Consider the following 26,964-nt stretch of genomic DNA (forward strand, 5'->3'; position numbering starts at 1 on the left):
AAAAAGCATCCCATTTAATTATGATGTTGGGGCAGTATGAGCTTCAAAACAGAAAGAGGAGTGACCTCAGGAGATGTTCATCTAAAATAAGATGAAAGTTGTCGTAAGAATACATTCCAACTTCTAAAGACGTCTAATTTCTATGTAGGAATCAAATTTAGAATTAAAGTTCCTTGTGTTTAAATGACACTAAATAATCAGTCCCAAATTCTTGGGCTATGAAAAGCCTGTGGATCTGCCTGCACCAGAGCTATGCCCAAATATTCCTCTTTGAGAAAGGTTTTTGTTATTTTAAACTCATCTTTCAGTGAGACATGACCCAATTGCTAGCAGAAAATTAACTGTTTTACTGTTTTATCACAGAGAATTCTCACATGGTCCAAACTTTCAGAAAGTTACTGAGATTTCTATGCTCTGTTCTAATACAACTCAGGTTTTTGAAGTACGAACAAAGTCCCTTCAGTTGCAATTCTGCAAAGTGCAGAAAAATCCCACATTTTTCTGGGCTGGGAAAGAGTCTGTGCATTCCTCAAATAACACTTCTATAGAAGCCAAATAATTTTTTTAACTTCACACAAAACCTTTCAGGCTGCCATCTACTCCACTTTTCTCCTTCCTCCCAAGCTACATGACAAGCAAGGAGTTCAAGTTGTTTGCAGATGTACAACAGAAGCTTAGCACCAGCCAAGTATTTTGGAGGGCTTTTGCCAAAAACTGCCCACAAAACTAATGGAAACCTCAATCATTTTATGTGGGTCTGAAAATACCTTATATTAAAAGACCTCTTTTGGGGGTAAGATCCTCTTCTTGGGGGTAACATGAGCTCCAAAGAACTCACTTTGGCTGCAAGAGTGGTCCTAACACAAAAAACTCTTCATTCACTGCCCCACACTCACCAATAAGAAGCAGGTGGAACCCTGGAGAGATCCCCTTGCTTTCCTCACCAACCCCAATTCATACTCAGCTTGCCTAAAAGCCAAGGGAAACCAGTGATTTGAGGAAAGGGAGCCCTGGGATTAGCCATATTTGCAGTATTAAATATTTATCATGAATATGTAGTACCCTCCTACAACTGAGTAACATGTTCTGGGGTGCCCCAGCAGGAATTTATTCCCCTAAGGGCATTCTTTGCTGTGGGCACACATGCTGGGAATTGAGAAATACCAGCACAGGGTGAAACTGGGTCTGAATAAGCCAAGTCACAGTTGCAGAGGCCAAAGAATTGAACTGTTAGACCTGCTTATAACCTACATCACCATCCCAAGAACCCGCTCCTCCAACTAGATTCACGTGCCATAGGAATGCCAGCACTTGTGACAGCACAAAAACCAACTTCCACAATTCAGTCTGTTAAAATGAATGCAGTTTTAAGCAGTTTCATAGTGAGAACAAAGATTAATGTAAGAAGTGCAAAAGTAACTAATAATTGAGAAAACACTGCTTCCAACCCTCAAAGCTCTCCCCCTTCCACACCCCAAAATACTAGGTTTGCAAGTGAATCCTCAAGCCTGGATTGCAGAGATAAGAAACTTGGGCAAATGGATGAACATCACAAAATTAACTTGTTTGAAGATGGTAAAGCAAAAAAACTGCAGGACTGAGGGAAGCTTTTTTTTTTTTCTTTGAATGCTACTATCTGAAAGCTGCCAAAACAGATAACACATGGCTTGCATTGGACAAATGATATTCAACATCCCTTGAAGCTGGAGCTGTATAAAGAAGTTTAAAAAGTTTCCTGAAAGTTACAGAGACCAAAAGCACCCAAGGAACATCAGAGAGTTTCAAACAGAGTATTTGTATCGCAGTGTTAAGTTTCCTGCCATGGCAAGAGCTCACCTCTGTCCTCATGGGTGTCCAGCAACATGTCCCAGACACTGACAGTACTGACAGCACCAGCAGGACTTTTCAAGGAGAGACTTATCGAGCCCTGAAGGAACTCAGAGCTTTGCCACTACTCTAACAAGAATTCATCACTACTGCACACCCTAAGTAGAATCTGCTATAAAACATAAGATCTCCCCTTAGTAAAGGATTTAAAAAAAATAATCTACAAGTCATATGCTTTTGTCTAAATCAGACATGTTATAACTGTGACGTTTTGGATTTGGTGGTTTTGTTTTGGTTTTTTTGGTTTTTTGGTCCGTTGGTTTTGTTTGTTTGGGTTTGGTTGGTTGGTTTGTTGATTCTTTTACCTGAATCCTGAGTTCACACGGATTTCTTACAAGAGGAGGTCAACATCTTTCTCTCCACTGACTGAAATGAAAACATACCGAGACTGTGAGTAAATGTAGCCATAAGTCTTTCTCTCCTGATTAGTTTCTACAATCAACTGAACAGCATCAGGAATCCCCTGCAGATTTAAACAAGAAACATCAATTTACAAGGTGTAAACAATCAGTTTTGGTACAACTGGGAACACGAAGATAATCACATACTTCTCTAAACTGAGCTGCATGGGATCTTATCCATCATTCTGGAGATAAGCATTGCCTTCCATTGATGTTTTAGTCACTGCAACCATCTTAATCTTCCATATTATTCTTCATGAAGTTCAGGCACTGCCTATCTTTTTGGACACATTATATTTTTACTTCAAGTAGGTATTCACATTACTTCTGTAGAACAGTGGGGGGAAAGAGGTTCTGCAAAATTTCTTTGTCTGTAGCTCTCACCATTTTGGCTAGGTTTTTAAATACTGCCTAAAATTAGCAAGTCCAGCTAGACACTTATTTCCATTGTACTGGAGTCACTCAAATCACAGTCATATGAAACCTGTGGTTCATCTGAAACCTTGACTGTGCTCAATTTTCCCTCATCTTCATTTTGGAAACCCAGTGAACTGTATGATAAATAGTTTAAATACACAAATTTTAAATGAGTTCCCTTATGGATCAACCTGACATGGGGCCAAGGTTATACATCATGATGATGATCCACCAATATTCTTCCTGTCCATATAATTCCTTCCTCCCTCTGATTTAATAACTTTAATAGCATTAATGACATACTCTAGTTAAGTCAGTCAACAACAGAAAAGCAATAGAGCCAGGATTATTATGTCTTATCAATAATTAAATATTTTCATTTGTGAGGGAGCCACCCTTACCCCACTGTCATCCATGTGCATCTGCCTCAGCACTGAGCTGCTCACAGAGCAAGAGTTTAACAATTAGCACAGGGTCACAGCATGGTAATGGATTTTACTGAGTTCTACATATATTGGTCTCCGGAAAGATTAATGGCTGAAAACTGCATTAATTCATCATCTTAACAATCCTGATTGTTTCTCTAAAGGAAATGCAAGAAAGCCAGTCCTTGCCTACAGCAGGAGAATGTATGCTGTCTTCCACATACCTCTCTGTATTGTTCATGTATCCCTGGTTACTGAATGGCCACAACACATGGCTCGCTCCAGAATCCCGCAGACTTCAACAGCGGCGTTTTTCCTGGGAACACTCTGCCTCTGTGAGAAATGTCACTGGGGACTTCCCTATTCCAGGGTGGCAAGAGGAAAAAAAAGCAACAGAAATATAACCCACTAGAGGTGGTGGTGCAGTGTTCAGTTCTCAGATCTGATTTGCTTGTAAAGCTCATACCAATTCCAATGGGACCAGTTCTGTTTCTCCCTGAAGAGCATTCAAGACTCCAAATGATCACTTCCAGACACAGTAACAGAAAATTACTGTTGGGTTCAGTTTTAGGTTTATTTTCAGTTTACAGCTGTATCAACAAGATAACTTCTCCCTCCTCACTCAGGACCGAAAGGAAGCCTCCCAACAAGCACTTCCAAAAGACATGCTTGATACTACAACTAATTTATAACAGACACTAAAACTCCATTTGGGCAAATCCAGACAAACTCTGTGGTGCAATGTGCTTTTCTTTCAGCACTCTGTGACAAAGCACAGGTGAAGCCACTTACCACCCAAGCCTAGAAGAAGTTTACTCCACTGCTCTGTGGAAATCCATCAGATACAACTTCTCCCAAGAAGCTGGTTTCTCTGCTCCTGACTTTATGGCTTTCATTAGACTAAAAGCTTCTCTTCTACTGGGAAGAAATCCAGATTCTTTTATTCTTCCTTTCTGCTAAAGACATTTCACCCCTTCTGAATGGAATCTGATGTTAAAATGGGAAGAGACTCAGGTTGACTGTTCTTTAAAATACACTTTAACAAATTACTGCCTCCTTTTATTATTGCTTCAACTTACCTACATTAATAAAATTAACTCAGCTCACCTTTCCAACATTAAATGTTGAAAAAGGCCTACACAGCAGCCTTATCTACTTGTCCACCTCAGAGAAGCCACCTGCAACAGAGATGTCAGAAGCTGCCTGCAGTTTGAATTTCAAATGCCACCCATATCAGCTTACATCAATCACAGGAAAATATAGATCTGTTTGCTTCACAGGGAAAAAATTTTTGCCTTTATAGCTGTAAAAGATGTTTCTTAAAAACTGTCTGTATTGATTTTAACAAAAGAACACCAAAAAACCGAATCCTACGTTAACCCTTGGGAGAAACTCCTGTGCCAAGTATTTTAGCCCTTCATGTATCTATCTGCCAAATAAAAAGACCCATGTACACTGCCTTTGCATCATCATCTGACCTATTGCTCCATTTTATTCCTTTTTTGTTGTTGTTGTTTTCTAATATTTTTAACAGTCACACCATCTGCCCAAAAGCATTTAAGGAGAAGCCTTCATTTCTCTTCTCAGTCATCTCTTCTCCCAGGGAACAAGTGACAGGATGGGAGAAAATGGCCTCAAGTTGTTCCAGGGGAGGTTAGGATTAGTTATTAGGAAAAATTTCTTCACGGAAAGGGTGGTCAGGCATTGGAACAGGCTGCCCAGGGAAGTGGTGGAATCACCATCACTGGAAATGTTCAAAGAAACATGTGGATGTTGCACTTGGGGCCACTGTTTAGTGGTGACCACGGCAGTGCTGGGTTCACAGTTGGACTCTATGACCTTAGAAGTCTTTTCCAACCTTAATGATTCTGTAATTTAGGCCAGGTATTGTGTATTTGTCGTTATACCTACCTGCCCTGGAGCACACAGGAATGCCTTGGAAATCACATAATTAGAACAGTTAATGAATCATTTTAACATTGCAAGTCCTTAAGGGTCCTGGAAACTACCAGGTTTCATGAATTTCCAACTAGGTATGAGGAAGTAATGGAAAAAAAAAAAGTCTAGATGATTAAAGTTTCTTCCACAGGATAAATTTACTCATTATAAGAAAATCACACTTCCAAGATATTCAAATGAAGTGCCAGCATCACCAGGGAACGCTCCAACACACTTACATACACAAACCACAAGAACAGAGAGAAGCCAGAAAGATTTTTTTTTTTAAATCCTCAAGCTTCTACTCAGATAAAGTTCTTAATGCCACGTTGATGATTAAAGCTAAATACAGAGTTCAAATCAAACGAACATCACCTCTCCCCCAACAGGAAATGCTTTGCTTGAAAGATGTAAAGTGGAACCTTAAACAGATTAAATATAAAAAATTAAAATGCTAATACACAGTGACATGTCTGAAACTCCATCAGACCCATGGCAGGGAAGGAGATACAAAACCTAGAGGTCTCACACCACTAATAACAGGCAATACAGAGCATGAAGCAACAGAGGACAAAACTCCCTCCTGATATCTCTAATCACCAGACTATCAGATCCTCGCTCTCTGCCAGCACCAACTGCTAGGGAAAATTAAAATGAAGTCCATGATAAGTAAATTTTGATGCCAGAACCAGCCACAGCAGTGGATCGTGGGATGAGGTGCAATCTGGCTGTTATTGAGAGATCCTCTTCACAGCTGGAACAGGAATTCTATTCTAATGACCAGCTCACAAAACAAAATTAGTCCAATTGCTACATTGAAAGGATAATTTCAAGGGAAAAAACACAAAGGGGAAAGCTTGGGAGAGTGCAGCTCAAGCTAAACATAAAATACTGGTGGCTTAACTGAACGAGTGCCACAGAAGATGATTGTGAAGTAAAAAAAAAAAAAATTAAAGAAGAGAACAAGTTCCAAGTTGCTCAGAACCCACCAGCAAGTCTCTTTGTGCTTCCCAATCATGACAAAAACCACAATCCATTTTCTACAGCCTTGGTCCACACCGTTCCTGGTTTCCAAGAGAATATACGTGTACCCTTTCAGCAGCTACTGCTCACAGGCAATGGGCTGAGGAGGCAAAGGCCAAAGCCTGCCTTGGTCAATACTACAGTCATGTCCAGACTTTCAACACTTCCATAAAATTCCACAAAAAAAGACTCAAGAAACAGCCCATCCACCAAACTGGTTGATTTACCCTCAGTGGCAAGGCAGGACAGACCTTACTCCCAGACCTGAGAGGGCTTTTTTAGGAGATAAGAAAGTCGAGATACCTTTAAGTTAGTCTGTTTTAACAATATCAAGGAAACAATGTCATATATCAACAATACAGTGGAGAGCAGTAAAGGCTCTGAGCTTACTCTTGTTATCTTACTTTCCTCTGTAAGAAAGTGAGTCACAGTTCCAACAACCTTACCAGATTTAATGAGCGCAAGGAGTGGAACAGCTCAGGACCATCAGTCTTGGTTTACCCCTTGCCAAGCACCATGCCTTCTGCAGGAATTCATTCCTTGCCCAGAAAGCAAACCACAGTATTCTGCTTCTTCCTCTTCCTCCTCCACTCCATGGCAGTTGCACATAATCCAAGTTCAAATGCTTGCACTGAAGAATAGACAAGTCTCTTCAGTTACCAGACACTAAATTAGCTCCCCGAAAAAATATAAAATAAATACTGTAATCTATAAAAATAAGACACAGCCAGACTCAAAATCAGCTTGTCAAAGAATCAGATACCAAATCCTATTTCAGATATAAACCTCCTCTCTGTGCAGGAAGGAGAAAGCTGTAATAAAAATAAAACTACAAGAAAAAGCTATTACACAAAATCTGCCTTTAAAAATGATCCGATATCACAACTGCTACTTGTACTTTGTGAATGTAACCAATTTGACAGGAGCAGTAACTGGAAACAGATTGTAGTAGACACGTTGACGTATTTCTACTCTTGATTTAACAGGGAAGCCTGACTTTTTACTGGTTTTCTAACTTGAAATAAAACAACAATTGAAGAGGAGAGACAAGAACCTCACTGTGCACAAAAAGGAGGCCACAGCTAATAGCAACTGTTTTAGTTCTTCCACTGCCTCTTCCTGGACAAGGACAGCAGCATTTCCACAGACTGAATTCCAAAACCACTAGACGAAAGTTTGTGCTATTCGCTTATTTATTTTATTATTTAACAGGCCACTGAAACTTTAAGACTTGCATGAACTTCAATTCAACCTGGCAAAATTAGGTTTTTCAAAATAATTTTAAATGCTTAAGTGCAGAACGTGTGAAAAAAAACCAAGTTGTTCTAAATGCTATCTCTTTTTTATATTAAGAAGATTATATTGGCTGATATCAAGTACTTAATATGCATAGAGATATACTTTGGATGAATAAAAAGCAGTATTAAAGAGAAAGCTAAAAGACTGCCTTTGAAATAGAGCTACCTAAATAAATGCCATGTAGGTGAGAGTATCTGGTGAATTAAAAAGGCACAAATACATGGGGAGAGAAGACACAACCTGACTGCTTACCTAGAGCACAAAAGGCAACTGGAAAACCTAAACACATTGCTAGTTTCCTATATATATATATATCCACTTCTGGGATAAATACGCTGCTTAATAAGACAGACATCACAGTCTTCATGCAGGTTTTACATTCAGACTGTTCATACATGTGTGCAAACCAAAATACCTCTTTTCTTGACAAGAAAAGTGTTCTGAAAACCCACATCCACAGAGGATGCTCTGTATTTCTTACAGCTTGGTGAAGACAAACTTTGCCCTGCTTATGGAACTGTGTGCAACACAGCTTTCCATCAGAAGTAACCCAGTTCCTCGGGCTTTGAAACACAAGAGTAAATATTCCAAGAGAAGGAACAACACCTCTGCTGAAAAAAACCAAACCAAAAAAAAAAAAACCCAACACCCAAAATGAAATAACAAATTATTCCCATTATCCTGTTGACAACAAAGCCTGTCAGTTCAGGTAGGCCTGCTTCAGAGCTGCCACTTATCCCCTCCTCACCAGTTTAATTCCACAGCAGCAGCATAATCCTCCTGCTTTGATCAGCTGCAAAACTGCTTGTTTTAAACAGACGGATGCACGGAGCCGTCACAGCCTCAGTCAGTCACATCCCTGCAGCCTCCCCAGCCTGGAAGTGAGCACTAAGCAGCACTTCCTTAATTACAGATCAAGAATATTTGTAAATAAATAGATGTACAGCACGCTTATTAAATAGGCCACTTTTTATTAGGATCTGAGCAGATAATTTTTCTCCCACGCACTGAAGGAAAGCCCAGAAGATGAATTTAAGGTCTCTCCTGCCTCTTCTCAGAAACAGCCACAGGCTTTGCAACCCAACTGGGAACCAGCACCGAATAGAACACAATGAACTGGCTCTCGGGTGGCACACTCCCTGCTTTGTTTAGATTTCAAATAGACACACTTGAGCCTTTGTTTTCAGTTCAAATAACCTCTTGTCACCCTCCAACACGGGAAACTGAATATCTAGATAAATCAACTTTCAAATGAAGATCACAGCAACGTTATGCAAAACAGGAAGAATTAGTGCTGCATAATCCAAGTGCAAAGGAGCTGCACTCGCTTCAGACACAGCAGAGCTGGGGTCTAACTAAGAAAACAGAAGCAGGACCAAGTATTAAAAAATACCACCAATGTAAGGTTAAATACAGAACAACGACCCAAACCAAATCTTGTACCCAGCACTTTAAATAGAGAAGTTGTCCACTCTGAGCACACACAACACTCAAGCAACTAAGCATTGCACATGAAGCACTTCCTTGTTTCTGTTAATTGCTGTAAACAAACTTACAACTGAAAACCAGAGAATGAGACAACCCCAGTTCTCAAGCAGTACAAGATGCATTGCCTTAGCCTAGCCAAAGGGCTGGAAAAAGTAAACACAAGAATGGGAAGAGAACACACAGAGGCAGTTTTCTCCCATGCATGAGAGCTAAATATTTTCATCTGGAAAAAACCAATTAATTAAAATAATACCACCTCTTTACGTTACAGTTACAAGCTACTCCTCTACTCCTAGAAGATAAAAACCCGCACTAAAATCTGATAGTATTCTGAGAGGTTTGGGCTTTACTTCCCCTGTTTAAAAACCTCACAGCAGCAGAACCACGTGAGGACTGCAAGGTCTGATGGATATTTGCAAGAGAACTTAAGGAAGTTGTGGTATTTAACACTATGTTTAAACTTCTTCCCCTCTCTCTCTCCTTTTGTTTTAAATTTAGATTATTTTAAGTGTATATCCTGTAGCTGGTATAAAGGGATGATACAGCAACATTACAGCACCAGAAACTGAACACTTCCATTCTCCAGACTACACTTTGCCAAAAACTATTTTCAAACTCCAACATGATCTTGCTGAAGTAACTGCAAAATATTTGCAATCTACAGAATAAATCCCCCTGCAATATTTTAATTTTGCACTTCCAGCACAATTCAGTATGGGAGTTAATAAAAATCAAGCCCTTTGGGTACTAGAAAGTTAAGGCAAACTGGAAGCCAGAATTTGGAAGGTTTTTGCATTGTTACTCTGTATTTAAAAAAAAACCAATTCAAAAGTCCACAGTATCAACCATAGTCTTGAAGTTCTTGTGCCACTTCCCCTTGCTACAGCAGAGAATCACTCAATTATCTGCTACTGCACATGGTGTTTGTCCAGCAAAGGTAACAGAAAAATTGAGAGTTTGGCTAAGAGCCACAACAGCAACACTCCAAAGGATCAGTATAGGTGGAAGTTATGCTGGGGAAATTCATAAATCAGGAAAAGAATAACAACACAACCCTTTGTTATCCACTCTGAAAGAGTCAAACGGTGCACGCAAGTGAAAATCTCAAACAGACATTGAACTAATTATGTACAGAAGAGCACACAATGCTGTAATTTCTCTTCCTTACTTGATAGATAAAGCTTCCAAACTTCTCAGAAAATAATTATCACACATGAGACCAGCCACCATGTGCCACATGCTACTGTTGAATGCTAACAAGAGAGGAAAAACACCAAAACAAAATGAGAATTGCAGCCAAGGTCGTAAGAAGGTGATAGAGCAGAAACATCTCTTCCCAAACTCACCCCACTGTGACCCATATACCTCAATAACCACAAAATCACTCCCAAAACTGATGGAGACGGCAAAACCCTCTGGCATACCCTGCTGACCACGTCAAAAGGATTCAGTAGAATTGCCTCACAACACTGCAAAGTTGCAGCAATTACGGTCTGTGGCCTTTAGATTCAAAATATCCAGTTAACACATTTATGTAGGTTAGGTAAAGAGACCAAAGCCTTTAAGCACACACCCTATGAAGGATTCGTGTTACTACTGAAATACCAAACTAAAGGATTTGCCATCCAAGCCTGAATATATCAGCAAGAGTGGGGGGAACCTTCTCAGCTGGCCAGAGTTCCTGCATCAGCAATTCCTGACTGACAGCTGGGCTGTACCAGCCTCCCTCTCCATGTCCCCGGGGAAATGAATTCCCTGCCTGATGACTAATTCATTACTCGGATTTGTGCTTAGGCAAGTCCAAGCCCAGATCAGGCACCTTCCAGGGCTGGATTCCTCCTCGCCGGAAAGCGAGCGGGAGCACATCTGCTCCATCTAGAACACTGCATTAGCATCCAGCCACATCAACCCCACTCCATCCACTGGGAACAAAAGCCAGAATTGAATCTGTAGGAGCTGCCCGAAAGCAGAAGAAACCGAAAGGGAAATTGGTACAGACCAATTCTAGCTGAGCTGCATTTGGATCTCTAAAACAGGAGGGGAAGATTTGAAAGCTCTTTTGTAAGTACTTTTGGAGCCTTTAGCTCAAAGTCCTATTACGCACTGACAGTAGCAAACTAATCTTCCTGCCTAAGAAGACATGGGTGCAGCTAACACCAGAGCCAAAGGCACCAGGAGGGGGGAGAACAGTGTCCACATGTACAAGGAAACGTGAGCCGGGCGCCAGGAGCAGCCTGGCAAGCTCTGCTCTGGGCACCGGGGCCAAGCCCTGACCAGCTCTAGCAGGTTGGCTGCACACAGATGAACCCTCCACCTCTCCCTTCACTGTCCTTCCTGGTCCTTCCCTTTCCGAGGCCTCACCACACACACGACATCTGCTGAAGAGAACAGCGGTAAAGCCGTGGCAGGCTCCCCATTGCTGACATATTGCTGAAGCTCACACCCGATACACGGGGTATTTCTGCAGGATCTGAAGTGCTGACCAGAACCAGCAGTCACCTTACAGCAGGATCAACACAGCAGATGGGGCTGATCAGGTGTGGCAAGCCTCACAAGCTCAGCATCCTGTCTCTACCCTCTCTGCCTTCAACTGCTCCAAATTTCATTCACAGTGCACATTTTACTGACTTATCCTCTGAAACCTGAAGTTTCAGTAAACAAGTCTTATTGATGTCCTATTAATTAATCCCACACCATAAATGAATGCTGTTTGTCAACAGCATCACCTCCAGCACCCCAAACCCACAAATGCAGCCTCTATATACACAATCATCACCTGTGAGCATTGATTTAATCCAGTTTCCTCAGACAAGCAAAAGGTATTCTGATTTTTTCCCTTTCCTTCACCCTCTCTGGGAAGTTTTCGTGTCTCTATTAGGAAGCTTTCTTGTCTCTACTGCAATCTCTTGAAGGCTTCATAAGCTCATGAAACTTCCAAGAGATGTGTTCATCAGGGTCCAAGCAGAATCAAGCCTTGACCCAGACTTCTAAGGCAGAAGTGTGTTCTCCTGGGGCTGGGCAGGGAAGATATTGAACTCTTGCCTTGGACTGCTGCAGAGCTCAAGGACCATTTGACATATACAAAAAACTATGAACTAAATGGAATGCTATATCAGGCTTTCAGATTATTTATCTCTGCTTTCTAACTGCTACCTCTCATTAGGGAAGACAAAATCACAGGAAAACAGTGAAGTACAAGCCAAATTCCATTCAGCTATTTATAGATTTCACCTTATAGGTCCATCAGCCAATTCTGGTCATTATTACCTCATTTTACTGCCTTGCCTGTGACTCACTCCTACAGCTGTGCCCATAAGGGACTTGCCTTTAAAAAGCATACCTGGGTTCACTGTTAGCAACAACATGGTCTATGCTGCTGGTGCTCTGACATATAGACCATGCAGAAATTAAGAACAAAAAACATACAGAAATTAACAACAAACTCATAGAAATGATCAGCTACAATAGGAGAGGATGAAAATAAAAATGGGGGTTTAGACCAACAATGCCCATTTTCCCCCTATAACTGACCCATTACAGGGCTGACAACCAGACAGGCTGGCACTGAAGTCTCTGTCTCAGCAGAGCTGCGTGGGGACGGGATCCTAGCAAGGCAATTCCAGAATATCAGCCTTGGCCACATGTCAGAACAAGTCTGCAACTGTGGGACAAGATAGATCCGGAGTTAACAGCTCTCCCCAGCCGATCTCCTCAGCCTCTCTGCACTTTGCCCCACAAAGACATTAGGAGCATTTATAAAAGCATGCAAAGCAATTACAGTAAAAATAAAACCAGGGTTATAAACACAGTCTGGATGCCAAATTTGCCTTTTTTTTTCTGTTTAGAGCTCATATTCCAGCATGCAAGAAATTCTCACACCCCCCTAAAATGTGTGCCCGGGGCTATACAGCACATGCAAAATAAATTGCATTTATATCGGTATGTTATGGCATGCAATTCCCCTCTTCCCAATCACTGCATTGCCTCTCTTGTTAAGTCAAATAGCCTGTCAGCTTCTCATCAAGAAGAAGAAATTGGTTTTTCATCTCCTAGGAGATAAACAAGGCTTCCCCCTTGCAGAGGGAAAGTTGAGCTGCTGAGTACACAATGCAAGAAGAGTCAGCGCCCACAAACCAGCTTTGCACCACCCCAGTGGTGTCTGTGCCCACTGTGATGCCAGTCACCATCCTGGACAGAGCAAAAACTACTTTAAAAAGTACATTTGTGTATTTTCATGCAGTTTTCTTTGTTATTTTTAGCTGGACATACACAACTCTGACTCACAGTGCTACTGCCCTACAGCTAAGGAGCTTTAGGTACTCCTGTCATACCACTTATTAGTAAAATATCCTTTATACCTCTCCATGGTTTTCCCCTTCTCAGTTCACAGAGGAACTGAACCATAGGATCAGACTTTTACATTTAGGCTGCAGTAATTCAGGGTAAAAAGGTTCGCACACTGTACCAAAGCAGCATAAAGCAATTTAAAGTACATTAACTACATGGCCACATAATAAATGAAATAATATATATTTTTACATTCATTTAAGTATGGCTTTGTAAAACTAAGACACTGTAATTTTGCAGTTTTACACTGTAACTAAAATCAAATGTTATGTATCTACAAAAAACACAATTACATTTTAAAATTAAGTCATTAGCTACTTTTACTTAAAGGGGGTCAAGCTGTAATGCTATAGATACACTGTAAAAAAAAAAAACAAACCACAACACCGGTGAGACAGGCAACTAGCTTTCATTTCTACTTCAGGAATCAGGAAAAAGACATATTTCACCACACTGTTGCTAATTGTAAAATTACTTCAAAAGAGGGACCATTACTGCAATAGGCACTGCACAGTGAGGCCTTGCAGCACTTTAAGAGAACACAGCTTAAAGGACCACTCTAGGAGGAAGGACAGCCTTTGCTCCTCCATCACCACGTCACACAGAGATGCCACCACTCCTTGGGCATTGGCAGGTTGGCCATTTTCCTCAGGCAACTTACGATGTAGAAGAATGAGATTCCCTTCCAGAGACACTCTGCTCATTCCCTTGCCCACAGCATGCATTTTTAAAGAGAGAAACCAATCAAACTTAATTCATATTGCATTATTCACCAAGTAGCTCCAGTCTCATCCAAAAATCTTAATTGTCTAATAATTCACATCCCCTATATCAAACACAGCACCAGAGGAATGACTATAAAGCCAGAGGCTGCCTCTGACACACACACACTAAATCTTGCTGTTAAGATGTCTAGTGCAGGGGGTTTTTTTGAAACAAAGCAATAAATACTGACCTCTTGTATATACATGTGCAGTGCTCTTCATGTCTACAGCCACTGTGCTGTTTGATGTCTCACTGCTGTCTCAGGAGTGCTTTGATGAAGGCACAGCTGGCTGTCAATCTTCCAGCTTTGCCAACCTTCTCCTTTCCGATCCTTAAGTTTTGACCATTAACATGAGACCTGGCACACTCCAGTTAAATGACAAGCACTGTTAATTCCTCTAACCACTAAAAAGGTAACAGACTGGCATTTTAATGTATGGGAAAGCAAAGGCAGGAAGGAAAAGAGAAAACAGAAAGGCACAGCTGAGCATTTCTGATGTCGCTGTTACCCTACAGAAGCCATTAAAGAATCATCTGCAGCCCTTCCACAGTAGATTTTCAGACTTGCCAAAAACCTGCCTCTAGGTGCAAACCTTTCATATGTGCCAGCCTTGACTACCAGGTCCAGCTTCCACCATTACCTCTTGGATCATCCTGGGTTTAACAGCTCTTAGTACTCAATACCAAAGAATGCTTAAGTGAAGAAAAAAAGGACAACACTGCAAAGCAACAGTGGAGGGCCTAGAGGGGAAGCCATATCAGGAGTGGCTGAGGTCACTCGGTTTATTCAGCCTGGAGAAGAGGTGACTCATCGCAGTCCACAGCTTCCTCATGATGGGAATCAGAGGGGCGGGCACTGATCTCTACTCTCTGACGACCAGCAACAGAACCCAAGGGAATGGCATGAAGCTGTGTCAAGGGGAGGTTAGGTTGGATATTAGGAAAAGGTTCTTCACCCAGAGGGCGGTTGGGCACTGGAACAGGCTCCTCAGGGCAGTGTTCACAGCACCAAATCTGGCAGAGTTCAAGAAGCATTTGGGCAACACCCTCAGGCACATGGTGGGATTCTCGGAGGTGTTCTGTGCAGGGCCAGGAATTGGACTTTGATGACCCTTGTGGATCCCTTCCAACTCAGGAGATTCTGATCCAATTAACTGCCCACTCCTAAGCCTTGAGTCTGTACTCTCTGGTACCCTTAGGACTTGAGTTCTTCACACAATATGAATGCCTTAAAGCAATTTGAGCTGCTGAGGAAGTTACCCAGAACACTCCAGCAAACTGAGGAAAAGGCAAAAGTCTTGCTCAGCAGCAACTGGGGCTTCCCAGCATGTGCACACAGATGAAGTGGTGGGTGTATCAGCCACAAGCTGGCCACGGGGCAAATGGAAAGGGTGAGGAAGTGCAGCATTCCCACCGACTGCAATCACAAGCTTCCTTCAGAAAGAAACACTGATCTACCCAATCAACCTGCTAAACCACCTACCCCCACAACCTTCTTGGTTACCCTGCATGGCCCCACACCACCCCCAGAGCCCCAGGAAAGCTTCCATTGGCTCCAGGGGTATTCTCCCACAGACCTTCTGGAGTAAGTGGTTTTTAAGAACTGAAAGGGTTCACAGCCACAAAAAATAAACCAAAAATAAATGAAAGTGCAGCCCACATGAACCAGCACCCACAGGCAAGCCAGGACTCTGAGCACACCAGTTTCTGAATGTACTCTTAGGCCACAACCTGAGAACCTGTGGTCTATGGGACAGTAATAACATCAAAACTTGTATTGGCCAGTTGTCTCCACGATCAACAAGTTACTTCCAATCAGTACTCATCACTCTAGCTCTCCATGCAGGGTCTGCTGCATTAGAACAAAGGATAATGGATTTAAACTGATAGAGAGCAGGGTTAGATTAGATATTAGGAAAAAATTCTTTACTGTGAGGGTGGTGAGACCCTGGAACAGGTCGCACAGAGAAGCTGTGGCTGCCCCATCCCTGGAAATGTCCAAGGCCAGGTTGGACAGGGCTTGGAGCAACCTGGGCTAGTGGAAGGTGTCCCTGCCCAGGGCAGAGGGGTTGCACTAGACGACCTTTAAAGGCCCCTTCCAACCCAAACCATGCTGTGATTCTGTTCTGTGACTCCAGCTCTGTACCTAATCTGACCTTCATTCCACATCCATGTTACACTAATTACTGGTTAAGCAGAATTCAGTCACTTAGTGCTCCGTGCCTTCAAGGAAGGTACTGTACCAACAGCGTAGCTGGGTCTGCACTACCCTGAGGGCACAGAAAGTGGCCTGGGGTGGTACAAAACACACCCCAGTCAGTCTCTGGGCTGACTTGCTGAGAGCACTGAACTGCTTTTGACAGCAAAATGACTTTTACATGAACACACGGTACACCACATTTTCATACAGGCATCTGTGCTCCAAATATTTTAGCGAACATCCAGCTGTTCTCTAACACTACTCTGCACCCTACTCCAACCATATGCACTGTTTACCTTGCAAATTGTATTGCCCCAGGGGAAGAGAAACCAGACATCATCTCCTTCTCTAAATGCTGGTACTCAGCCAAGTTCTCCTCCTGTCCACTGCACTCTCTGGAAGCTAACGTTTTCCACAAGCCCAATAACCTATTTTTCTACAGATAATCCAATACCTGGCATCAGGTCTCTGACTGAGAAGAGGATTGTCATGGGATTATATTTTTTTTTTTTTTTGAGTTTACAAACTAGTTACAGAGGCCTCTGGACTGAATTACAGCCTGCAGAGCATCTGGGGTGTGGGACACCAATCCCCATGCCCTTTATGGGTGTGCAACAACATTGTGAAATAAAGACAAAGCATTAATCTGCTTGTGGCTGCTCCTGATGTGCAGCAGTTCTGCTGAAGGTTCCTTTAAGCCTTAAGCATTCCCATGTAAACAAAACCTCAACCCCCTACACAGTAAGATTGTGCAATTGGAAATAAATGTTTATTTTGAAATAAAAAGAAGACGTGCATATACACAGACAAACCATAAGCCTTTGATCAACCCCACAAAGTATGTCTGTGTATAACAAAAACTGTCAGGCTTATAATTTCCTCTGGGAAAAAAAAATGTGATTTCCCACACCCTGCTTATTCACCAAGATTATTTATCATCCTAAAGAATCCTATTTTATTTATTCAGTAACACAAATAAATCCGAACTAGAGATTTGTAGCTGCCAGTTAACATGGCAAGTGCATTACAAATGAAAGCAGAAACTAGGGTGGAATCACACAAGACACGCTGCCAGTGCTGGCACTCTCTGGGTGTCCCAAACTTGCACCTCTTGCTTTTCTAATCCATCACAAGTAAATAGGTGACCACACAGATTGCACGTACCAGCAGAGGATCTCCATTACCACTAAAGCTTTTCACTCACCAATCAAATATTATTTTAACATCACCTCTTACATTTGGGTTTGAATTCTACCCTAAAGGACCCGTACTCCCCACCCCTACAACTGTTACACCATTCCATCCCCCACACAACCAGTGTGATCCTCATTTAAAAGGTGCCACTGGAATTCAGGATTGGGGTTAAGTGGAATAAGTAATCTCTATAATAAGAGGATACAACAGAATGCTCTTGTACCACCTGATATTACAACAACAACGTTTGTTTATGCAACTATTAACGGGAGGTTAAATTTCAATATCTGAAAGGCAAATATTCTATGAAATAATATTTAGAGTGGACCCTGTCCATTCAAGCAGATAATCAGAATGAATAATTTAGAGCTGCACTTTCATCTCCGCTGCAGCTGAGAGGAGCTGCATCGTAAGGAGCTTGGGGAGATGCCGACACATCTGCTCACCAAGTGGAATAATCGGGAGGACTCTGAGCAAGAGTGGTCCAGTAACCTCTTTTACTTAGGTGACAAGTGGGACAGGAAGCAGTGGGAGGACAAGGAATGCAAAAAAAAAAACCAACAACAACATCAAAAAATCAACATGCTCCCAGTGAGGTCAGTATTTCACGCTTTTGCAATACTGCATATTTTGCCTCGGAGGAAAACAGAGCTACACTGGGTTTTTGCCTCCACATTGTTACAGATTCCTCCTAAAGGTATCTCAGGGTCAAGGAAAGGGTGCCTGGCACACTTGCATGCAGGTCCTTCCTGCCGTGCCATGAGGACTCAGGAGGCGTGAATAACATGGTGGAAGCAGCATCAAATCATCCTGATTGATCCCGTAACAGTAAACAGCGCATAACAAACAGCTAACCAAGCAAACACGCTTCAAAGAACTCTCCAGAAACCCAAGCAAGTACAGCTGGGAATCAAGCTGCATTTGATGCTTTTTGCAGTGATGTGTACAGGATTGAATTAACAGACTAAACACTAATTCGGTACAGATGTTGCGCAGGTGTGCAGGTTTCATCGGGGGAATGCCTTGTAAAAAGATGATGAGCATCTGGAGGAGTAACACTGGCATATAAATACTGTCATTACAAAGTAGACAGATGGGGGAAAAAAAATGTATCTTTGAACAGAGTAAAGAAATCTATGTGTACAGGTAGGAACTGCCAATAAAGGCACGCTACAGTCTGGAATAACTCTCGTGAAACACGGGGGGGGGGGTGGACACAGCACCTTGCAATAGTGTCAGGGGGCAGCTATAAACAACCTCCTCCTATCATACAGCCTTGGTAGGTTTTGCTTATCCACATCTGCAAGGCTTTTGTTAACATTACAGTCTTTATTAGCTGAATGTAGGGAAAAGCAGATGGACATAGGTATGATTCAATGTAGCACAATGAGAAGGGTCACCATATAAGTGCATAATAAATTGCACAATTTAGAGCCAAGATCCTCTTCCCAGTAGTATTTTGCCCACTAAGCTAGCAAAAGGACCATCCCTCGTAGAGCTTAAGAGCCATTCTGAAGTCAACCATTTCCCCAACCACAAGCAGGAGATTCCTAAATACAAACTAAATGAAAGCTATTCATGATGGATGGTTCACCTATTACCTGCCTTGCCTACTGCTTACAACATACCTTGGTTGGGTAGCACTTCTTTTGTTGTTGTTTTAAAGAGTTTCCAAAATAGTTTCAGCATACTTCTAAGCCATATAAAGCATTTATGCAGGTACACAAATTTTACTGGCTGACATAGTAAGTAGCCTGCAGCAGAAATCTAAGAAATTCATCCACAAATCCCAGATTACACATCCAGCTGAGCAGAATAAGAACCAGGAATAGCTTCAGCTTTGCTATACAAAACTCCCTCTTCTTCACAGCCCATTATATTAAGATTAGCTTTACAATTCATGCAAGGTAAATCAAAGCCAACTATGCAGGTCCACGGCGTGCCTGTGATCAACTAGATCAATTAGAAAATGGATTTTAGTTAGACCAGTCTAAAATGAGATTACATTAGGCTCACACTGGGTAGCTGGGTTTCAGTGGCACAGCCCTCTACCTTCTGTGCTAAGCTCAAAATAACACAGAAGTATCCATTGCAAAATCCATATTAAACTGATAACACGCAGGCCAACAGCCAGCCCCTGACAATAGCTGCTACACTCCCTCCCAAAGTTCAAGGAACTTGCTCCATCTCTTCTGACAGGGACTTAAGCTGTGTTTTGGGCACAGTCTGTGCGCAGTCACACACTAAACCTGGCCTAAAGTTTCTATGAACAAAAGCAGATGGGCTTAAAGGAGAAGGATGTAAGCAACAGGGATGGAGAAATGGTCTTGATCCATTTCCAAGTATAACAGCTCTCCACTTAAGGGCAGGTCAGGCAGACAGAGTTAAATATGAGTGGTTCAAAAAAGTTTGGGTTACTTTGTTCTCTACAGTACAGAGGAAAAGACCCAATTCCCCCCAAAATGAACAGAACACTGTTCTACTGATGAAAACTGTCTTAAGTCATTGCTTTCCTTTTTTTAAGGTTTTTAAAGCATCAAAAGAGGAAGAAGCACAAGTTAAAATTCTTACAGCACTTAAAAGAGCATAAATATAATATTCTACCATCTTACTCTTCACATTCTCTTGCTTTGCCAAATATGTTTACACTCAAACATAACAGCACATTAGAGGACATCACCATATCAAAAGCATTGAAAATAATAAAATCAAAATGCTGAATTATAACTCTTTATCAATTTGGGCCTACCTTGAAATCCTAGGTATACCCAAGCAAAACCCAGTAAATCACATTCCAACATTTGACTACAAAACTTTATTAGCACAGACACCGTTTGCTCACATTGTCAATAATAAACCAACGGACAGAAGAGAGGAGAAAAAAGTCTTGTAATTGCTCCAGTCTTCCACACAAATAATGCTGGATTTTCAATAAAATTAGGAAGTTGTCTTTAAAAGTTAATATAGTCAGTTTGGTCTACACAAAACACTTTAGCGTTCCTCTTAGATCAAAAACTGGATTTATGTTGTTGGAAAGATTTGTGGGTGATTTTTAGGCAATTCTGCCCCTCAAAAGAATAAAGTGAGATTTTCCTCTATTGCCAGCGTATTGCTGGCGAGTTTTCCTAAGATAACACATATATTTTGGATTCTAGGACCATAACCTTTAAAAAAGTAGTTCTAGGACCTGCACTTTAGAGAAAAGTGTGAGTGATTTAACAAAATTATCAGGGTGAGTTGAGTGAGCAACTAAGTGTCAGGTTAAAACTAAAGATTATACCTGTCTTAGCATTGCTTCTATGAAGTTTTCAGCTTGGATTGCACCTCTGAAGAGTACAAAGACAGACTGTTCCATCCCACACAAACCCTCTTAGTCTATTAACTATTTCAGCTTTTGTTTTAAAATTCTAATCAAAGAGCAGGTAGAGTTTAATTTAAAAAAATATTCCATGTTATTTTAACTGTCACACCTCATTTCCCAGTTCTAATCAACACAAGGAAAGTAGTTAACAAGCAAACTGAAGAGTGACCAGCATTACTGATGTTAGACAGCTGACTATATCACGAGCAGCAGTTGTTCTTCTGCTCTATAAATATGCAATAAGCCCAGAGCCACATTTAGAGATTAGTGAAATTACCACTGCACTGCACTCAAAGTGAAAATAATAAAGGTTATAAAACAGTTGGAAATCCACAGGAAGGGCAAGAAACTAAGGAGGGAAGCAAGAGAGGCAAAAAACTCTTCAGCGCTTGAAAGACAACAAAAGGAAGAAAGACAGAGAAAGTAAAGGGCTCCAATTTTGCACAGATCATCCCTTAATTCAACACAGTATTCAAAATGCAATGAGCTTAAAACCAATCACCGTACTAAAATAATCTAGATAAGTCAGTGGCAATAAAGACATGCAAACAAGAAGATATACTCATGTCCACATACGAGAGGCAGCACAGCATTCAGGGAGGATACACAATGAAAGGAGGAGACCCTTCCAGCTCCAATCACCAGTAACAAACCAGGAATCAGTGTGTCTCTAGCACTCTCCCAGAGTGGCTGGCTGTCACAGGAAAACAAAGGTCTATTCTCAAGCCATGGAGAAAGTACTTCCACCACTGAATGCCCTTATAAGCAAGAGGAATCAAGCTGTTGAAGTCTCAAACTATACAAAGACATTTATTGTCCCAATGACAGAGGACAAAGAGTTCTAACAATCAAAAATAGCATGCAGGCTGTGAAAGGCCAGGCATTTGCCCATCAGTATATGAAGTTTACCAATTTAGGAGGACTGAGGACAGAAAAGTAGCAGGGCTATGTGTCCAGCGCCCAATGCCAAGAAAAACACAACTCTGGGTTACAATTTGCTTACCTTCTATAGAAGGGGCCTGGTCCACAGCTGCATATAGCATCTCTTTCAAAGCCTGCAAGGGAGAGGGAGAGAACAAGGAATACAGTTAGTATTAAAAAGGAAAGAAAAATTACGTTGTTTTGATATGACTGTTTGGAAAAAAAAAATCAATTAAAGCCCTTTTATCATCCAGACTGGCACAGAAAGCTTTGGTACGTGATGTCAACCCTCTCACACGTATTTCTGTTCACAAAAGAAACAGGTTCATGTTTACTGACTGCTTTGTCTAAAGCCTGTTATCTTACTAATCTATAAAATTTATTCCAACCGTACCTTTCAACGACTTCCTTTGGAAAAAATGTTTCCCAGTTGGTAGGATGTTAAAGGCTTTATGTTAAAAAAAAACCAAAGAAATAACAACAAAACCTGAAGTGTTGCGTGACACAAAGGAGTTTGTCAAGGCAAATGGAGGAAAAGCAGCCTCAGGGACTTCTTACCACTGTTATATAGGAGCAGAGAAACACACATACATTCTAAAAGCTGAAGACAACATGACGAAGGAGATTAGGGAACCAAGGGTGACGGCCTTCTCTCAAGGTGGGATCTAAAGGACAACGGTAACACCAGCCAGAATTATTAACCAGGTGTTCAGGTTCTGGAGGCACCACGAGCTGCCTCCCAGGGACCTCAGAAGAACCACTCAGCCACACTCAGACTGATGGTGCAAGAGATGAGCAGTGCTGCAGCAGGTCCAGGAGACAAGGGGGTCCTACAGCTATACACAGAGCATCCCTGGCAGTAACTCCTGTTACCAGAGCCAGGAGAGAGGAAGGAACCACATCAGAAACCTCAACACTTGCAGCTCCTTTTCAGAATTCCTCTTTTCAGACAGCTGTTAAGGTGCTGGTATGATTCCAGACATAGACTAAAGATTTGCTCACTCACATCAAATAAACTGAATTCAGATCAATGGGTGAAGGAATGAAGCAATGCCAAGAGAGGGTCACAATGATGATCAGAGGGATGGAGTACCTCTGCTCTGGAGACAGGTTGGGAGGGCTGAGGGTGTTCAGTCTGGAGAAGAGAAGGCTCCAGGGAGATCTCAGACCTCCTTCCAGTGCCTAAGGGGGCTTGAAAAGAGCTGGAGAGGGACTTTGGACAAGGGCATGGAGCGATAGGATAAGGGGGGGAATGGATTCAAACTGACAGAGGGCAGACATTAGGAAAAAATTCTTTACTGTGAGGGTGGTGAGGCCCTGGCACAGGTTGCCCAGAGAAGCTGTGGCTGCCCCATCCCTGGAGGTGTTCAAGGCCAGTTCGGACAGCGCTTGGAGCAACCTGGTCTGGTGGAAGGTGTCCCTGCCCATGGCAGGGGGTTGGAATGAGATGATCTTTAAGGTCTAGGACCCTATGAATAACTTGAGCCATAATTTTGGAACTAGAAGCCACCAGAAAGGACCCATTCCTATTGAAAAGTGATCTGTTTACACGCACCTCATATCTTGATGCACACAGTGCATTTGAGTACTCTCCTCCATTGTAAAATCTAGACCTTATTCCCTCACTTCTGAGCCCACAGAAATCTAACACACAAAATTCACTCAGGTCATCTTAGTTCCTGTGTCTTCTGCCTGGTTCCCAACACATCCCATACTTCTCTAATCCTGCACCTCCGCATTTACCATCTTGCGTGTCATAGTCCCCCAGGTCACAAACTCCCAGCCCAAATGACAAATACTCCAATACCCTCAAGGCAGAAACCACAAGCTCAGCAGCTGGAAACTGAGCACTGTTGTAACACGGTGGTTACAATCCTGTTAAGCAAATACAAGGTCTAAAGGACATGTCTGTTTATCACAAGATACCCAAGGTGGCTGGTTACACCGGCAGTTCTGGCATCTCTCAAAGGTCTGGCTCCTGAGTCCACAGAGGTCTCAACAAAGGTCACTTGCATAATTGTTTTCCCAACCCAGCCACTGCTGAATGATCCTCATACAGCTCTGTGCTTTCCTAAAATTCCTCAGGAACACTGGCTGCTTCAGCCCCTTTCCCCCATGACTCACTGGTCAGCAGCACATGATCTGCCTCTGCACATCAAGTGGTCAAAAAAATCTTCCTCCTTTTCCACCCCACTCGTCATCCTCACCCACCTGTAACTTTTTCCATTAACTACAACCACACGGCATAGGATAAACAAACCAGGAGAGACAGCAAATTGAAAGTCACTGTAGTAACAACTCCACCTCTTAACCCACCCAGAGGAAAACTCAATGTAATTCCTATCTCTGGTTTTATCAGTCATTTAAAAAAAAAATAAATTAAAAAGGACAACATTGATGGTCCTGCACTAAGCAATCTTGAAAGCTGAAGGTGTCAGTCGTCCCACAGACCTCTCCCCATGCAGACTGACATATTACAATCTGGCAGCTGCAGAGCAGCAGATTTTGTTACTGCTTTCCTGACCTATATAAGTGAACCAATAACCTGAAAGTGAAAGGCTCAGTGCTCCCTCACACCTAAAGTATTTAGTCCTCTAGATTACAGAATTTTAGAACTCATTGTTTACAAAAGTTATCCATCACTGTCGGCTTCAAACATTTAGGAATTACTCTTTCTGCCCTCAAACTAAACAAAACAGGTTATTATTTCCGTGCTTTAAATTGTGCCAGTGATACACGTTGCACCTGCAGTGAACTTGTGTAAATAGATATGAGAAAATAAAATACAAAAAAAAAAAAGCAGAAAGATAATACTTAAAAATGCAACTATCAAACCTTAAGAGTGAACAAATTCAAGGATAAAAACCTTAAAACACTCAAAAAACCTGCCGTTTTAAAGGAGTCTTTCAAAACTCTTCTAAGCTCATCCGCTAACAGCCCGAAGGACAAATAGTGAAATAGCACAACAGATTTGTGTCAGGAGGTGGCAAGCCTGGGTGTGAACTGCCTATCATGAAGCTGGGTTTGACAGCAGAATTGGCCACTTCCCAAAAACTGAAAGCCTGTTTCTGGAAGAGAGACTCTGAAGGCAAGCAAGCAACCTCAGCTATCAGCTTCCTTTTCCCCACCTACTTCCTGCTGCAGGTTGTGTCTCAGAGACGTGTCTAAAGCTCAGCAACCTGTTTCTCTTCTCCAACAGCAAAAGGACTTAAAAACCTGGGGTCTCCCTAAAAGGGAAGGGAGGTCACCTGCTTACACCTTTACCCATCTATCCAATGAACTTTGCACCTGTAATAACTCTTCTGATTCTCCTCCTTCCCCATTTGCTGTGATTTCAAAGGTGCTATGCACTTTTTCTATAAAAATATCACCAGACTTCTGCAGATAAACAAATTCAGGCCAGATTAACTGCAACAAAACAGCCATCTGGCAACTGTACAACTCCAGTGAGTTCCATCAGCTGGACGTGCAGACATACACTTACGTTTAGAAGTCTGAACGGATGGAGCAAGGTTCTCCTTCTAAAAGCACTCCAAGGATGGACAAAAGAGCAAAGGAGATCATCAGGGTTTGTGGATAAACAGAGGACTAGCAACCCAATACATTCACTGCATCAAAAAAATGAACATTAAATGCAGCAAAGCACATTCGCAGCAAAAAAGCATCAGCTGAAATTCATCTAAGAGCCACCTGAGTCTGTTCAGTACTGACTACAGGGAAATGAGAATCCTGTTGTCTGACACAAAAAGATGGGATTTTGTTTGTTTTCATGTTTTTTCTTTACCCCAAAGGAACTGAAAGGTAAATGAATAGTCCAAAACTTCAGGTTTCACGGCAAGAAGAGCACTGAAGCAGTGCATGCCACAGCGATAACTTAACTCACTAGGAAAAGGCTACTCACTTCACAGGAGAAAAATCTCTGCCAGATCCCCTAAAACAAGGTGAGAAGACCTTTTCCCTGCTGCTGACAGGGTGAGGGCACATCAGGGGTCACTGCCCTGTTGCACAGTGAGAATCTGCTGGCTCCACACTGCCAGGTGCCCCAACTCATGTGCAAAACCACTGCCCCCCTCTGCTGCGCTCTCTGCCCAGAGAAAGCAGCAGGTACAGAAACACAAAACATTGCTTTTAACAATTAGAAAGTTTTTGGATGCCAGCCATTGAAATCAAGACCAAAGTTGTTTGAAACTTTCGCATTTCAACAAGTTAAGCATTTGTCAACATGTGTTTTTAAACTCAACTGCCACCAGGGTTATGACACTCAGTATTCCAACAGGAAAAATTCCCCTTTACATTGGGATTGTGTATTATGTTATTGACACTGGTCCTCACATAAAGCCCTCCTCATCATTTGCACTGACTTAGGCTTCCAGAACCATCAGCTACGGATGGATTTTTCACAGTAAATGTGACACATCCAATCTGCATGTTTTCATGCATTTTTAGAATGGAAATTTGAATGCAAAGTCAAATCAAGTCAATCAAGGTTTGGGTAAATCTCCATGCTAACATTGACTCAGTCATGGTAAATGTCTTTGGGAAATGCTGAATGAAACAGAACAGCATTCATTGTCATTTTTCTTCTTTTCTGTGAGCCAAGTGCTCTCTCTCAAAAAGCAGATGTACAGTAATGGTAACTAGATAAGAATCTAAGCCACACCTAGCAAAATGTATCTTCTTTTCACCTGTTTAATGAAAATTAATGGATTTTTCTCTCTCTAAAGCTCTTCCCCTGACCAAGTACCTGCCCTAAGCCCAGGCAACTTCCATACTTCCTACAGGCACACCTACAATACTTAAACAGATTTTTGGAGGGGAAGATCATGTTAATGGTAAGAACTCTGAGGACTAACTCTGAAAGACATCTGAAAGTGAAGCTACATCTTTAGGTATTGAAAGCACAAATCTCATTCTTCTTCCTGACACTATCAGCCACAGATCACACCCCTCTCCTGGTCTGACTGGCAAAGCTCCCTGCAGGCACGCTCACTGTGCATCCCATCAGAGGATCTCACACGTTACCTGGGTCCTGCCATGCTCTGGGGCTCTCTGACTGCACAAGTCACCTGCTCTCCAATGGAAATAACTACAAATATCACAGTAGAAAAAACAAGATGAGGTCATGTAAGCTTTATGATACAGAATGACACGAAAAAAGCAGTTTCTAGACCACCTTTTAGTCCTTTCAAGGGGGGGAATGGCTTCAACCTGAAAGGAGATTTAGATTAGATATCAGGAAAAAATTCTTTACTGTGAGGGTGGTGAGGCCCTGGCACAGGTTGCCCAGAGAAGTTGTGG

The 26,964-nt window shown here is 42.0% G+C and overlaps 1 protein-coding gene across 1 annotated transcript in view; it reads right to left on the bottom strand.

The window, feature by feature from the left end:
* The window catches only part of XPR1 (xenotropic and polytropic retrovirus receptor 1), a 107,760-nt gene that overhangs the window by 77,942 nt on the left and 2,854 nt on the right, over nt 1-26,964 (bottom strand). Inside the window, exon 2 of the mRNA XM_017815825.1 lies at nt 21,749-21,800. Coding sequence (XP_017671314.1) covers nt 21,749-21,800 — 52 coding nt within the window. The remainder of the gene's footprint in view (nt 1-21,748; nt 21,801-26,964) is intronic.

The sequence above is a fragment of the Lepidothrix coronata genome, unplaced genomic scaffold, assembly GCF_001604755.1.
Source record: "Lepidothrix coronata isolate B3197 unplaced genomic scaffold, Lepidothrix_coronata-1.0 Scaffold52, whole genome shotgun sequence".
Taxonomy (NCBI): domain Eukaryota; kingdom Metazoa; phylum Chordata; class Aves; order Passeriformes; family Pipridae; genus Lepidothrix; species Lepidothrix coronata.